The sequence below is a fragment of the Oculina patagonica genome, chromosome 12, assembly GCF_052425735.1.
Source record: "Oculina patagonica isolate OP01 chromosome 12, crgOcupat, whole genome shotgun sequence".
In the NCBI taxonomy this organism is placed as follows: domain Eukaryota; kingdom Metazoa; phylum Cnidaria; class Anthozoa; order Scleractinia; family Oculinidae; genus Oculina; species Oculina patagonica.
The window spans coordinates 15,028,004-15,044,158 of NC_135769.1; the positions used below are offsets into that span (position 1 = coordinate 15,028,004).

The following is a 16,155-nucleotide window of genomic DNA, read 5'->3' on the forward strand; positions in this document are numbered from 1 at the left end:
ACATTGGTCGCTTAACAAAGGATGATGGGATACCCTTACTCGTGTGCGAAGCTCGTGCGAAGCGAAGCAAACAAGATGTCGATGCTTTCGGCTGCTGCGTTGTTAGATGAGTTAATGGGGGTCGATAGAAATCGAGCCCCCAATGAGAAAAAGACTGCATTACATTGGTCAGATCCCCAGGTAATAATTTTAAGCGTATGGCTTTGCGCGAGTTTTTTTGTGGTTCCAAGTCTCGCTTGGTTTGATCAAGTCATACAGTGTTGAAAATAATTCTCTCATAATTTCTTTTCAGGTTTGCAAGCACTTCCTCTGTGGATTCTGCCCATCTCAGCTCTTTATCAATACAAGATCTGATCTTGGTAAGTTTATAAAATCCATATAAAAAGACTATGCTCGTACAGATTTTTTTAAAAAAGCTCTATCAAATGTAAAGGATGGCGGCTAAATTTTATCACATTGAACCACAATGTCCTTGCTCGGTACCGTATAATTATAAATTGTCAAATATGTATATTTTCTTATAGGACCATGCGAAAAGGCACACGATGAAAGGTTAAGGAAAGAGTAAGTAATTCATGGTGAACTGTGGTGTACAGTCATTTGCACCATGTCATAGAAAATACAGCCAATAAGAATACAGGAAAGCTGTTGTATATTCGACGGTATTTCAACTCAACCTTCCCATTGCATGCTGCGATCTTATTCTCGACGAAATTAAGTAAGTGTATTTTCTATGAAATGGTATAAAATAGTTATACAACACTTTCTCGTGGTATACTTAACAATTATTCCATGAGCACGCGTTGGATATGAGTTGGCTATAGCAATCTCATATCCAACAAGCATGAGTGGAATAACTGTTTTATTAAAAATGACCCAAAGAATTGCAATATTTGAGCTCCCTAACTGTTTTCGTTGACGCGCATCGGCTACCATATTTGTGGTCAATGGTATATGAGCTCATATACTATTGCCTGTTAACCAATCAAAACGCAGGAATTGCAATATACCATATGCCCTCAGATTTCCAGTTGAAAGAACCTCCCTTGTCCTAGGATTTCCACAAAGTAATCTGTGTACAAGTCTGGATATTTTCTGGCATTGCCCAATGACAGAGTAAAAAATGTTTTTTTTTTTCTTTCAAAAAAAGTGTCAACCAAATTTTTGGAATTGGCTTCCACTTTCCTTTGAGCTACATGGCTGCTGGAAAAAAGTTTGTGGCCTGATTCTGTACTGGAGACCAAACGACAGTTTTATTTTGTAATGTCTTTGAACTCTGCAATCAGAAACATTCTAAAGAGTATTCAGCTATTCAAATGCAATTTATGTTCACTTGGGAAAGACACAAAAATTAGATATTATTGCTATACCAAATGCATTATTTAAAATCCCTTCTATCTCAAACAACAATTATTATTCAACTCCCTTTGAACTTTATGATAGCCGGGTCCTACCGTATTTAAATTAACATCAAGAAAAATAATTTATGCAATGAACCATGATCTGCTTGTCACTAATTCTTAAATTTAATGCAAGATCATAATGGCTGCTTTCAGGGACCAAAGTCAATTTTGTTCTTTTGTACAATAATTTGTGGCCAAATGTACTCATTTTTTTACTCTTATTTCCCTTACAATTAACTTAGATATGAGTCAAGTAGTCGTTACAAAAAAATGAGATATGAAGAAGAATTTCTGAGATATCTTCAAAACATCATGGCTGATGTTGACAGACGAATAAGGAGAGGGCATGCCAGACTCAATCTCAGCCGTGCCCAAGAAGAGCAGGTTTGTACTGTATATCATACACTGAATATGAAAATTTTCTTGATAAAGGAATGAAGGTCATTTTTAGCTTATTCATGCAGATTTTGTGCTGTAGAGCACGCGGAATCAATGAATAAGATATTAAAACGATGTAGATGTTGACGGAAATTGTGGAACGTAGACGAAAGTTGCCTTGAACGGAAGTTGCATCGAACGGAAGTAATTTTACGTGCTACCTCGCCCCGCTCTGTAAAACCCAAAATTAACTCTGATTAAGCTGTATGTATAGCTATGTATAGCCTAATGACGCGTCTAATAAATAAATTAATATCAAAACACAATTTTCTGTTCTCATATTTCAACAGTGATCGATAAGCCAAAACGTTTTCACGTAGGGGACTCAAAACTGGTTCATTTACATGTAAAACATGTTGACACGTGCAATTGTAAACATGAAATTAAATTAAATTTTCCACAGCTCAAACATGCACTATTTCATGGCTACAATACTTTTGAAACTGAAATGCTTTTTGAAAGGTGTTTTGGCCTTATCTTGAATGGAAATAAAGCTGAAACATTTTTTAAGTGTCTTTCATTTTTTCGCGTTTAGTTGGGTCTTTTAATTTTAGGCTTTTGAAGTTTACATTATTTTCGATGTGAGACGTACACTTGTCGTTTTCCGAGTTATCTGTTGCATCATTATATATTGTTCTAAATCGTTTCTGTATTGAACATGTTATTCTTGATGTTTATATAACTCGTGTTATTCAAACGGGAGCCGATTCTGTTAACGATAAATGAATTATTTTTTGCATGTCATTCAAGCATTTTGTGTTCGTTTTTAAAAACAGGAAATTATTAAAACGCAGAGGGAACTCACAAGCACCAGCGTTTGCGTGATTTGTGTGACTGGTCCCCAATGCGGCTGATAATCTTTTTAGCTAATTTTTGAAGGAAAATTTAAGTTACCTTTTTTAAACTGGAAAAACTCGTGTTTGCAAATGCCTAAAAGCTTCTAAGCTTTGTTATGGAGTGAAATAAACAATACAATTGGCCATTACATGAATAAGCTGGCACGAAGAGCCCTTTGATTTTTTTGTGCTCTCCACTAGCAAGGCCAACATGGCTTCCATCTTTTATTTCCCAATAGCCCATGTTCAGTATATCAAAATTCAAACATGGCACCAAGGTTTTTAGGTCAAAGGCCTATATTTAGTTTTGTTTTCTTTGTATCAAGTCTCTTGTGGGAAGTAACAGACAAAGGGAAATTTGAGAGTGTATATTTTCAATTGAAAAACCTGGGAGTCTTGTTAGAATTTTGATGTATCAAATGTGGGCTTTTTGTACTATGCTCAGTAAGTCAATAAAACACCTGCAGTCTAAAGGAATATACCGAACATTTTGGTTTTCACATCAGGGTAGGTTAGCAGCAGAGGCCTGCTCCAGTTTAACTATCTCTTCTTGTTTACACTGACACAAACAATTCTTCTGATAAATTCTCTTTTAATTTTTTTTCTTCTATAGGAGTTGGCAAGTGGTAAGCCAGACAGTGAAAAAATCAAAATGCTTTCAGAAAAGATCAACTCATTGTTAGAACAGGTGAGAAGTAATGCTGTACACACCTTAGTACTTTGAGTTTGTTCATTACAATTCCCTAACTGGGAAATAGGACCTTACTTTTAATTTGTTACCTTCTAGTAACTCTTGTGTCACTTGGGATAGTTGTACAGAATGTGTTGACAAGGAACCACATACATTGTACAGTAGACAATGAGCCCTGTGGAACCTTACTTGACAGGTTCAAATTATGATATTACTTAATAGTTCCTTTTAAAAAATAGCACGACATGTTCATGTTATGCTCCCAGTGGTGGTTGTGGGTGGTGTTAACAAAATGGTCATATTAACCCATTGACTCCCGAAGGTTTTACATGCGCACCCACCCCCAAATTCCCGGCTCTTTTACGGCATTTAACACGGACGTGCGAGTGGAAAAAATAAACCATATGCGCAGCAAGTTCAGACAAATAATTTGTTTCTTAAGTAAACTTTTAATACAACTAGACATGTTAAAAGACTTATTTATGACTTAAAATGTTTATCAACCTTAATAACTTGATCCCAAACCAAACTTGAAGGCAGCGGAAAAAAAAAGTTTCACTTCCACGCGTCATTTTAAAAACTCACAAAAACAAGAAATCTTTGAACAAAACATAAAGCAATCTAAAAAAAACTCTGGAAAAATGTTGGCATACATTTGTATGTTATGTAAAACTGCTACTGGCAGTAATTTAACAGCAATGAAGTATTATCCTGGTGCAGAAAAGCAGTAATTGGAAGTGATAAAATTATTTGCGAATCTTGTTGTTGTGAAATAGAGCAAAACCGCTTGCAAAACTACAAGCTACTACAGAATTCCTTCCACAAAACTATTTCTATCAATCTCAAAGTCAATAAAAATACTTGTTTGTATTTTCTGAAGTACTGTTGTAAATCTTTTCGCATTAAAGGTTGTAAAACACAATTAAAATCTTAGCGACTAAATCAACAACGTGACGGCAAGTCTGACGAAAGAGATGCGTATCGGATAACACCGCGTGCACTTCAAATCTGTTCACTTCAAAAGCCTAAAATTCCAAACTAAAGCTGAACAAATGAAAGAAACTTAAAAGAAAGTTTGTTTAACATTAATTCTCATTCACAATGAAGCTAATAAATGTCTTAAAAAGCTAAAAATTTCAGAAAATTTTAAAGCCGTGATATTCCGCATGCACCATGTTCAAATTAAATATTCGAGCTGAAGTGAAAGTGTGTTATTTCAGTGCGACGGCTTTGGAAGGCAATTTTTCAATCGATCACTACCGATCTTCTTAAAAATTCCTTTCAAGTTTGAAGCAATTATTGTACATTACCATTTTGCTTTCTGAAGCCTTGAAAAGCTGCATTTAACCGTGATCAAGGCCGTGAATTGTAGTCAAAACACTTTAGTAGCGCCATGACAGGAGGAAATCTTGGCAGCGGAAGGAAAGAAAAATTTCTTCACCAAAGCAGTTTTAGCACTCTGTTATCCATTAGTTTCCATTTTAGATCCACTTTAAAATCGATCCATGTTTCTTCATTTCATATTTAGTTTTTTTGGACACAGTTTCTCTGTGTCCAAAACGGAAAACAAGACCCTAGAAGTTTGTAAATACGTCCCGTGAGGCGCCATGCTTTTCTTGTGCATTTTCAATGCAGGTATAAAGGCAAAAAACCTCCTTTCTAGGACTCCTAGAAATCTCTAAAAATATGAGCAGAAAACGGATTCTCATTGGTTTATTTGCCCTCATTATCTTTAGAACAATAGGAGAACCAAAAAAGCTCTAGGGAGGGAGGGAAAGGGCATTTGTCAACACGTGGTTTTTACGGCCGGTTGAGGCCGGCACGGAAATTTGGGGGGTGGTTTTTGCGCGGCTGGTTATGGCCGGCACAGGAGCCAATGGGTTAACAGGGGTTTCACTGTACACATATTCTTTTCCTAAGCTTCTCTGTGGCACAAGAAAACAGTGAAATGTGGTAAAAAATTGAGAGGCACAAAAATGTGTACTGTATACATCAGATAACTACTTGCGAGGAGCCAGCCTAACTCCTTAAAGAGAACCTCCATTCTTTTGAAAAGTTGACAATTAATTATTTAAAATAATGCCTAAATTCCAAATTTTACAGGACAAGGGAAGAATACTGGTAACATTTAAAAGCAACAAAAAGTGGAAAGATTTTTGCTTTTAAATTTCCTGCATGCCACCATTTTGGATTTTATGAGGTGTAATGGTTGTTCAATTGTTTCACACAATAGATCCTGTGCTTCCAAACAACAGCAACAACAATTACATGTCATGAAATCCAAAATGGCTTCGCACAGAAGATTTAAAAGCGATAATCTTTTGCAGTTTTTACTCATTCGTTACGAAAGCAGAATGAGTATTGTGGAGAGGGAGAAACGGTGTTAGCAGAAATCTGCGTAGACGCGTTAGCAGAAATAGCGGAAGTGATGCAGGGTCCGAAATTGCGCCTTCCTGGTCGCCAATGCGACTAAATATTGAGAGCTGGCGACCAGAATTTCACAACTGATCGCCCGCTGGCGACTAAGATGCTTTGTAAGAGTATTCAGAGAAATTGATTAACGATAAAATTCGGAGCCGTTTTTTAACAATTTATTGACTCACTTTTTATCTTGGCGATGTCCTTGAAATAACAGTGAAGTAAATTTCTACCTACATAATGTATAAACTCCCCAACAGCTCAGCCAACAGCTGCGATCAATACGACTCGAACATTGTGAGCCGCCATGTTGTTTATCTCAGCGGTTTTCCCTATGACGTTTTTGCGGGCGCGCCAAGCAATGTGCTTTCGCTACGACGTTCCACGAACGCAACATTGTTGTCACTGTGTTGAATGAAAAACTGCCTGTCGAAATATGTCAGAAAGTTGGTGGAAATGATGTTTTTTCCCGGTGTTTTTTATATTTAAGAGCGGAATGTTTGAGTAAGACTGTAAAGTATTTTCCGTTTAAATGTTAGAGAGTTAACATTCGATAAAGAAGACTTCTTAAGACTCTACTTATAGGCAAGTACAGCATTTCTTTGAGTGGTTACGGTCTGTAGAACTGGCTTTCATATCGTCGTTGTTTTGTGGTTTAATTAAGCTGTTTTTGAGTATACAAAGCAGAAGCAGAAGCAGAACAAGTGTTTCATCTTAAAGTATAAAAGGAAAGTCAATCGAAAAAATTGGCGACCAGAAATTGTCATCTGGCGACTAAAACTTTCGGTCCGGTCGCCAGCTGGCGCCGATGTAAAAAAGTTAATTTCGGACCCTGTGATGTAAGAATAGGAACAACCGCTGACCATTAATCAAGACAGCCATATTTTCTGGCAGGAGTAAGGCAGGAGTTGGCTGGAAGGCAGCCATGTTTTTAGGAGACATTTTTGACTTTGCCTGGCTTTCACACGTCATTTCGGTAATCGTTTTCAAAGTATGCTCTTTGTTTCCCTTTTTTGTTACCAGAAAACTAAGTCACAAAGTCGAGTTGATGATAGTGGAGCAGGCTTTTAGCCAGGCGGCCGTCCAGCCGTCCAAAGGACGGCCACTTTTCAGAAATAGGTGATTTTCAACGGCCTGTTTTGGGTGGCAATTTACGAACTTCTGTGGTTAATGTAACAAAACAGTGTGTATAAATTAAAAAAAACTTACATTCCTTTTTGCTCTCAAGAGTTGTTTTAAAGTTTTACCTTACCTTACCTTACCTTTAGTCTTGCTGGCGTGTTTTTCTTCTCCTTACTTTCCTTACTGTTCTGTTCGCATGAAGTTGAGCGAAGCGATTTCACAAGCAAAGCCGCTGTTCAATAATATTAACTCCCCAATTCGTGCCCAGGCTACTCTGCCGGGTGCTAAAAATAAGTACGCACGTGGGTGAGTATTAATGAGGATGAGTCAAAGATCACTTCGGAGCTTTTTTTCACCCACTTACACAAGTGGAAAAGGTAAAGATGACAGTGAAAGTGAGGAAGAGCAACAACATACACCTACCAACTCGGTAAGACGATCTCACGGCTACGAATGTTATTGTAATGGCTTGATTATATTTTGCTCTGTTTACGTGAAATGCGGGCATTATAACAAAATAGTCATTTGAGTTTCTGTCCCAAAGTTGAGGAAAGGATAGTTTTTTAAAATTATCAAGGAAAAACAGCGGTTTAATAGCTTAATTGAAAGACGTTTACAGCTGTTCAGAATTGCGGAAATCACATCTTAGGGTCTTCGATTTTTCAAAATTTTCTGGGGGAGCATGCCCCCAGACCCCCCGAAATGCTATGTGGCCCTTTGGCCCACAAAAAATGGACTCCCACTTTCTAAATCCTGGCTTAAAGCCTGTAGTGGAGTGAAAACTCTGCCACAAAAATGCATACCCGATGACGAACACACCGATAAACAAATCAAGGAAACAATCCAGGTAAATAAAGAAATAACTAGACGATCTCACTTTCACCGATTTATTAATCCAAGCCAGCACCGTGACATTTACAAGTCAAGAGACAAAGCAGTCTCGAGGATACTTGCAATGCAGTTGAAACGCATTATGCAAGAGTAGAAAAGTCAGACAGTCAGTGCGAAAACTTAAGCTTACCCTCAAAGTCACCAAAACTCCATAAGAATCATAGCATGAAAAGTCAATGTGTGCCACAGGCTAACATATGACCTGTGCGGCATCACACTTAAATGCAAATAATTCAAAAAGTCTGTATTACCTTCTGTTCTTATTAGTGGCTTTATTTAAATTTTGTTCAAACCAGAAGTCCTAAACACAAGGAAGTACCTGTTGTTTGTTACATTACTAATCAGACTGGTTAGCTAGATTGAAATCTTCCAACTTGTAGAAGCATTATGGGTGTCAAGTCGTATTATCTCACTCAGTGGTGGTGTAGAGAATAATCGTGCTCCTACCAATCAGATCAATGATTTCCTACCTGTAGCCAACACAGTTTTATATAACAATCTTGCAGAGTTTATTTTATTATTGTTTGCCACAAGAAAAAAAAATTGAAACTCGTATACAACATACAAGATTGCTGCCCCACTCACTATCTTCTACTGCCCCACCTACTTTTAGTCATTGAATTCCACCCATCTCTTGTACATTCCTGTAGTTTACAAACTATAAGCGTTAAAATTTTGATAGTTGTTGAATACAATGTATATTGTCTAAAAGAGCAATTGCATAAACATCTGGTTAAAAGAGATGCTTTGTATTTAATTGAAGTGGTACTTCAAAGTTTCCTCGTAATTTTGTATTTTTGCTGACAAAACCAACATCACATTTCTACTGCAGTTCAAGCAACCAAACAATGCCTAAGAGCCACAGGCATTTCTGAATGAAAGTGGTTGGGGTAGTGGGCCGCTTCTTTTACACTTTGGTCATTTTTGTAGTATTTATGTGAAGAATAAACCAGGGGCATAGCTACCTGTACGCACGTGCATACCTGAAAAAATAGAAAATAGAATTATTTTAAAAAGGAAAAAAACTAAAATATATGTACTGTACATGTATCATGCTATCCGTGGCACATGTGCGTTAACATATTGTAAGGGCTGACAAGAACTTTAAATTGGATTGTTCTGATCTTACCCTAAAAACTCGTGTATAAGCCGCACTTTATTGCTGAAATTTTGGGCTCAAAATCGTGGGTGCGGCTTATCTACGAGACAATTGCTTTTGAGGGGTGTAAATTGCCTAGGCTGGGGTCAGAAAAAGCACTAAAAACATTGACTCAGAGTAAATAATATTTAACATCTTGAAACTTGCTGCTGTCGATCTGGGCCCTATTAAAGCAGCCGTTAATTCCTCAGTCACGAATTGTTCGTCAGTTGTTCTTTCAAAGGACTTTGCACCTCTTTTGAGCAGCAAAACTTGAGCTGACATGGAATCTTCATTCCTCCACAAAGCTGCCTATTTGCTAAACTCCCATTGAGCAGCAAGTTTTTATCAACACACAGCTGAAATGGTTAGAAATCGAACTTACTTTTCCATGTTGTTTATAACCTGAAATCATGCCCTCCCTCCCTACGCCTGATCGCAGGTTATGTTGTTTACAGGACCGATCGAACGCAACAAACGTGACTCAACCCCAGACTTCTCTCTTAAAGTGACTGTGTGGTTACTAAGCATACGTTTTGCATCGTTCTTTATCTGTTGTGCTCGTCATTTCCAGTCAAATTTGATCGTTTTCCACATTGGACTTTAGCAATAAAGACAAAATATCGTCAAAAGGGCATCCTTTTTAAAAGGTATTGGGATTTCAAGTTTTCACGTTTTTATTTTTTTCTCAAAATCAAGCTTTAAAGTTGGGGGTGCGGCTTATCTACGAGTGCGGCTTATACACGAGTCTTTACGGTACTTAATTCGCTGGAAAGAAATACCGGTAAAGAAGATTTATAACTCTGTGGTTGTAACGAGAGATTAACGACTTTACAATTAAAAAAAGGAAGATTTTAGAATTAAGTGGAAGGGAGACAGGAGGGGGTATTTAGAAAAATGTGCGTATCCCTGGAAAAACCTGGCTTCGCCCCTGTAAACAGGTTGGTAACCTTTAAACACAAACATATGAATATACAAGAGTATCAATAGAATAGACCATTTCCAAAATTAATTATTTCTTGCCTCAAGGTGACAACAAGTGCTTGTGTGAAACCATACCTGTGAACTCATTTTAAAACCTATGCAGAGGGTAGCTAGCAATTGCCTATTTTTTCAGTTTGTAGTTGCATATTTATCTATTTGATACCTAGAGCTTGTTAATGTGTGGTTCTAGAAAATGTCCATACTCCCCCCACAGAAGGGATTGGAAATTCCTGGGGTAAGAGATCTCGAAGGTTAAAAACTTTAAGGAAATGTATGAAGCTTAATTGGAGTTTCCATAGGGCTGGGGGAATCTTAGAAAAAATCCCTTCAATGGGGGAGGTATGGATAATTTCTGGAACCACACATTGTTGTTAAATGAAGTTAGAAAGAAACTTAAAAATGTTTCGTTCATAAACCTTGTTAACCTTGTTATGAAAATAAAGTTATATATGTATGTTGTGTTTGGATAAAGCATTGTATTTTCTTGGACTGGCATTTCAGCTGTGAATGTACTGTTTTGTTTCTGCTTCAACAAATTCATGTCAACAACTCAAAAGTTGCTCAATATTCTCTTTCTGATGATAATAAGGCATAATTACCAAGGTACAGATGGTAATTCAATTTCAGTCCCGATATTAATTGGGAGGAGGGTGGTGCAGTGTGAGTTGAAATATCCTCCACAAGTTATCACATTTTTGCCAGAATTTTTGTGGTATGTACGAATAAATAGCTCTTAGGAGCCTTTGATTGTTGCTATTATATGTCATTGCTCCCTTGTTCTGTTTATTTGGAATTCAGGTGTTATTTCAAACAATTCAACGTCAACTTGTCGTAAGAGTGGAGGTTCCCTTTAAGAACAGTTGTGTTGTTATACACAACTGTAGTTGAATTTATGTGTATTAGTATAGTAAGGTGTGTGGGTTTGTCAATTACAGGTTGAACAGCTAGGCTGTGAAGGCAAAGTTGAAGAGGCACAAGGTGTTATGAAGTTGTGTGATCAGCTAAAAAATGAACGAGAGGCACTGCAGATGGTGAGTTAAAAAAACTGTAATGTGTTATTGTAACCTCAATATTAGACCTGCAATTATACAATGTAGACGGACTCTAGGTAGTTGATTGGGCATTTATTTTTGTTAGAGGAAGTATTTTAGTGTCATCAAAATGAATGTCAGTAAAGTAAAATTGAATTGTTTGGTGAGTGTTGTGGATGGACATGCAGTTAATCACCACAGTCAGATGGTGAAAACCAATCATGAACACATCAAGAAGCACTTACCTTTATACCTCACCCAAGGCATGTTCATGGTTGTGGTTTTTCATTTAATGGGCTGAGAAAGTAATGTTGTTGTTTGGTATGATCAGATACAAGTGCATGTAGGTCCAGTTGCACAAGTTATTTTTAGCCACTCACAGTTTGTGAGTCAACAAAGAAACTAGAGCCACTTAGGGCTTTGACAGCAATTCACAACCACTCTAGCTAATCACTGATGAAATTTGCCTTGGTTTATACAGCAATCAAGTGATCTGAACTTGATGTCTGCTCAAGAAAAACAGATGGAAGTGTGTGAAGTTTGTGGTGCTTTTCTCATCATTGGTGATGCACAAACACGAGTAGATGATCACTTGCAGGGCAAGCAGCATATGGGTTATGCCAAGATCAAGAGCACTATTGAGGAACTCAAGGTACTGCTTCCTAGCTTGAGAAAAACACATAAAGGATGATATACAGTAAACACCTGCATATAAGAACCTAGATTTCGGGGCTCAGGCGGTGCTTAGTGGGAATCGGCCTGAAAATGTTCTTAAAAAATTCTTAAAATTTGTTTCGGAAATACTATATGAATACTGGTTATACAGTGTGAGTGTTTATTATTTACACTAAAAAATAAGTTAAATAAATAAATACTATTACTAATAATTTTATCAGTACTTCATTTATAGCTGTTTTACTTTCTTATTCTGGCATCCTATTTATTTTTATATAAGAACATGATTTTTTTTATCAGGCTGAATTGGTTCTTATATACATGGTGTATATATGGTGCTTCATTGGGCAACTTTCAGCCTAATGTTCTTAATCCACTTGTTTTTACTTGTAGGTGTTTAATGAATCGATACACTGTTCTTTTATCTTTTTGCAATAACAAACTCGCTGCTTAATCTGAAAATAAAGAGAGTGTTTACTTATAAATCCGTAATAGTATCTATTAAGGCATTGCAGAAGATGTCCCATAAACCCTCTACACAACATGCATGCCATGCCTTTTTGACGGTGCCAAACAGTTTTCTCTCAAGTAGAAAGAAACCTCAGAATAATAGTTTGCTAATGGTGAACAATACTGAACAGCTAATGAACCAAGCGGGAGCAAGGAAGGTTCAGACCGATCATCATGGATTGCGAACCTGACAAAACTGGTGCGTCATCCATGACATAATAACACCTTTAAAATTTGACTCTTGTTTCTTTCAGCAAAAACGAAATGAGAAATCCCGTTCGAAGTCCAAAGAGACAGTGGAAAAAGATCCAGAAGGCGAAAAAAAGCGGGACAGGGATCAAGAGCGGAGCCGTGATAGAGACCGTGACCGCAGGAGAGACCGTGACAGAGATCGTGATAGAGATCGTGACCGCCGTAGGGACCGTGATCGGGACAGGGACCGTGATCGTGATAAGGACCGTGATCGTAAAAGGGACCGTGATCGTGACAGAGATCGTGAGCGTGACAGAGATCGTGAACGCGACAGGGACCGTGACAAGGATCGAGATCGTGATAGAGACCGTCGTCGTGACAAGGATCGTGATCGTGATAGGGACCGAGATCGAGAGAGAGATCGGGAACGATCAAAAGAAAAGGAGAGGCGTCGAGACAAGGATGACAAAAAAGACAGAGATGAAGACAGGAACGAAGAAAAAGACAGTGACAAAGACGTTGAAGGCGAGAAAGAAGCTGCGGTCGAGAACAGGGTAGAAGAAAAAGAAGGCTCAGACAGGGAGGAGAAAGATAAGTCCGTCAGATCTCGTAGCAGGTGAGTGTTCACTCCTGGGGTGATAACTGAGTTATCTGACCAGTGTTGTTACACATGGCGGGCCGAAGATGATGTTTCTGATAGCAAAGTTTCTTGCAAAAATCTAATGTACGACTACGTTCAGGTAGATATTAGTTACAGAATATTGTTTGTACTGGGAGGGGTAGTGAGTCTTACTGTGACCGTAAATGTACCGTGAGCTGTCAACGCGCTGATCGTGTGTATCGTGTAAATTGGAGGAACCCACGCCTGAGCACCAATTCAAAGCAACATCACAGCAGAACGGAACAACAAAGATTGAGGTACCTCATTCTGTTTTGATTTTCAATTTCAATATCCTCAATTGATTTCTTGTGCTAAATGATGACAGCGGATATCAGCCGGGCGCGAAGAGAACTGGAAACGCAAGGTACACATTCAAAGATTTTCATACTGTTCTTTGTTTTATGTTGAATATTGTTTTCAACCAAGCTCATCAACCAAGGATCCGCCTGTAAGGTAACCTTGTTTTGCTTTTGGAAATAAAATTGTCGTTTTCTTCCTCATACCGAGTTGAAATCAAATTACAATGTTGACTAAGCGTCACCAAAAGGAACAACCTTCAAAAACTTACCGGCAAAAGTTGGAAGAGGATCACGTTGCGATTTAAGGTAAACTTTCCTTTGTCCATTGAGACAAACATTTTTGTAAGAGACCATGGATAGTGAAGTCTCCTGTCACCGCACCGGAATTCAAGGTACCCAATTGTTGTCGATTTCTGTGTCGATTTTGGTCAGGCTTCAGTTTACCGTATTAAACCAACTTACGTTTCCAGTGAGTCAATCAGTATCCTGTTACAAGGAGATCAATCGTTTCATTGGCCGCTGTCTACCGGCGGAACAGCCACTCAGGTAGCCTCGCGGCGTCATCTTGTAAGAGGTATTCTCCCAGGTATTTCAGATCATGATGTGTATTTCCTACAGTACGATCACGTTATGCATATTGTGAGTCATGTTGTGGGGTTTTTTTAAAGCCAGATGTGGAGGAATGATTCTCCAGTCGCGCATCACGCTTTAATCGACATTGAGTATGCATTACTCGCTAGATTGCAGTTTATTATTTACCATGTGATTTATTAACTAATGCTTATGTTTCGATTTGAAATGTATTACGGAGTTTTCGCTCATTAGTCCTTATGTTTCTTGTTATTTCTTAAAACTAATCTTGCTTTTCTAAAAAGTTGGAAAAGCGAAGCTGAGCTTTAAGCTGACTGTACCGTGGAGAAAGTAATTGCAGTTCAAATTGGGTGTTAAACTATCTACTGTTGTTGATTTTTTTCTTTTGAGGTCCAGTTCTATATGCTTGTTGCTGTGTGAGCTTGGTGTTGTTCTTACAAGTTGATAACGACATATATTTGGAAGTTACTTTTTCCTTGGTGGCTAACCCTTTTTCGTTTTTACTTTGTGCATTTCTGTGAAGGAATGGTCAACGTTGAAACACTAAGATAATGTAATCTTTCAGACAGTGTATTATACATTGTAGATAAATCAGTCCAGCAGAAATTATTAATACATAACTTTACGCCTAGCTTTAATTTTCAAATGTGACGCATTTTATTCCTTGTTTAGAGAGGCGTTCGTTTAGCTATGGGCACGGGTGGTATGTTATATGTTCCGTGGAAACCTAAATCCGTATATGTCATTTGCAGGTCACGTGAGAAAGACGAAAGACGTGACGAAACTGGCTCGTCTTCCACCAAGACAAGATCTCGATCCAGATCCCCTTTGTAGTACGCATGTGCAAGGAGTCGTACCGCAGACCAGAAGTGTTGAAGAGCAAGCTCTCAATTTTTTTACTGAAAAGTTTTCATTTCAAGTAGGTTAGTTCTCAGTAGAAGAAATCTTATATTTTGCGAATCGCTTTACTTTCAATTAAGACAGATTTCATTTGTGTGTTTGAAATTCGTGTCAGTATTCCACATTCATACATATTGACAATGAAGCAGTCATAGTTAAACCTCCAAAGCGTAATAAAAGGCTGGAAGCGCTTTCACGTGTATTAGTAACATTCTAGGCTTGGTATGTGAACAGACTACGTGGTGTCTCTTCTTTCTTATCTGTGATGTAAAATATGGGCAGCTCGTAGTGTAATTTTTTTCTCATTCGTTCTTTAAACCGCCCTGATGTGTCGCGAAACCACTATCATTCTTGAACACCTGGCGAAATTTAACATGGCGGCTGGATGAACGAATCGGAGTAAAATTCGCTGTAGCCTGCGAAAATACCATTTCTTGAACCTTCACGCACTGCTGTGTGACACCAGGTTACAAAGCAGTAGGTGAACAGGAGAGATTTGTTGATTTCGTAGGGTACTAAAGAAAGAGCGCAATTCTTTTAATTAGAAAAACTGCAAATCATAAAACTATTAAACCAGGTGGAGGGCTTTTGTATCACATATTTGAATAAACTTTTTACTTTGGCGAAAACGTTTGCAGTGTGCTTGTGCGAGTGTTATTTGTTAGGCTTGGGTAGGGTCTTGGTGGTAGCATCCGTAATCTTATCTCGGCCAATGCTTTTGTCCAAATGAGCACAGTTTGCACTTATAATGACTTGAGGAACTGTGCAGGCATTGATTGGCTTAAACATTATTATAAAACATAAAGAGCCAAAGCTATGTATTTTACTGACACAAAACCGACACCACCGGTCATTTAAGAACTCTTGAGAAAATGTGGAAACCGCCGTTGTCTACAACGCTGTGTTCTTCAAGAGCGATCTTCGCGTGCTTAAATGCCCGCTCCAACTCCACTGAGGGCTTTTTGCTGTGCGTCAGAAATCGCTTTAATTGATGTTTATTGATGTTTATTGAATTAACATCAGAAACTCTCAACTGTAAAAAGATGTTCTTGTTTCCAATCTTGCCTGTGTCCTTTCTCAAAGCTTTATTTAGCTTCCGTTGAACTTTCCCATGCATTAAAATCCGGTGAAGTTTTTTTACGCCGCAATGGTCCAGGGATTTTAAATCCTGTAGAATTTTCGCCAGTCGGTTTTTGTTTTTTAGTTCCACTTCAGAGGCGCTTTCCTGACGAGCGGTCATGCCTCCCTTACTTTCTGCATTCCTGTCCTCAGCAGTAGCGCAGATTACTGCGAACATAAGTAGAACGAAACCGGCGAAGAAACGCAATCATTTGCTGAATCAAGTCGGTAAGTACTGACGTTGTCAGCCCAATTC

The 16,155-nt window shown here is 38.1% G+C and overlaps 1 protein-coding gene and 2 long non-coding RNA genes across 3 annotated transcripts; 2 read left to right on the forward strand and 1 right to left on the reverse strand.

The window, feature by feature from the left end:
- Positions 1-57: 57 nt before the first annotated feature.
- LOC144633133 (luc7-like protein 3) lies at positions 58-15,409 on the forward strand. Its single transcript, XM_078491930.1, has 9 exons — positions 58-180; positions 293-359; positions 525-564; positions 1,646-1,787; positions 3,291-3,365; positions 10,857-10,952; positions 11,434-11,604; positions 12,392-12,945; positions 14,633-15,409. Exons 1-9 carry the CDS (start codon positions 76-78, stop codon positions 14,712-14,714), a joined length of 1,332 nt encoding a protein of 443 aa, XP_078348056.1. The 5' UTR covers positions 58-75; the 3' UTR covers positions 14,715-15,409.
- On the forward strand, positions 4,871-6,999 carry LOC144632945 (uncharacterized). The gene is made up of 2 exons (XR_013566971.1): positions 4,871-5,803; positions 6,631-6,999. It is a non-coding gene; the product is annotated as an uncharacterized LOC144632945 (long non-coding RNA).
- Positions 8,366-9,394, reverse strand: LOC144633134 (uncharacterized). The gene is made up of 2 exons (XR_013567007.1): positions 9,323-9,394; positions 8,366-8,782 (listed from the first exon to the last, which is right to left on the reverse strand). It is a non-coding gene; the product is annotated as an uncharacterized LOC144633134 (long non-coding RNA).
- Positions 15,410-16,155: the final 746 nt, after the last annotated feature.

What these genes read in the sequence shown, in the direction of transcription:
- LOC144633133 (XM_078491930.1), top strand. Translation starts at nt 76, where the DNA reads ATGTCGATGCTTTCGGCTGCTGCGTTGTTAGATGAGTTAATGGGGGTC. An exon ending in TACATTGGTCAGATCCCCAG is followed by an intron (nt 181 to 292) that starts GTAATAATTTTA and finishes ATTTCTTTTCAG; the next exon opens with GTTTGCAAGCACTTCCTCTG. An exon ending in TCCGTCAGATCTCGTAGCAG is followed by an intron (nt 12,946 to 14,632) that starts GTGAGTGTTCAC and finishes TGTCATTTGCAG; the next exon opens with GTCACGTGAGAAAGACGAAA.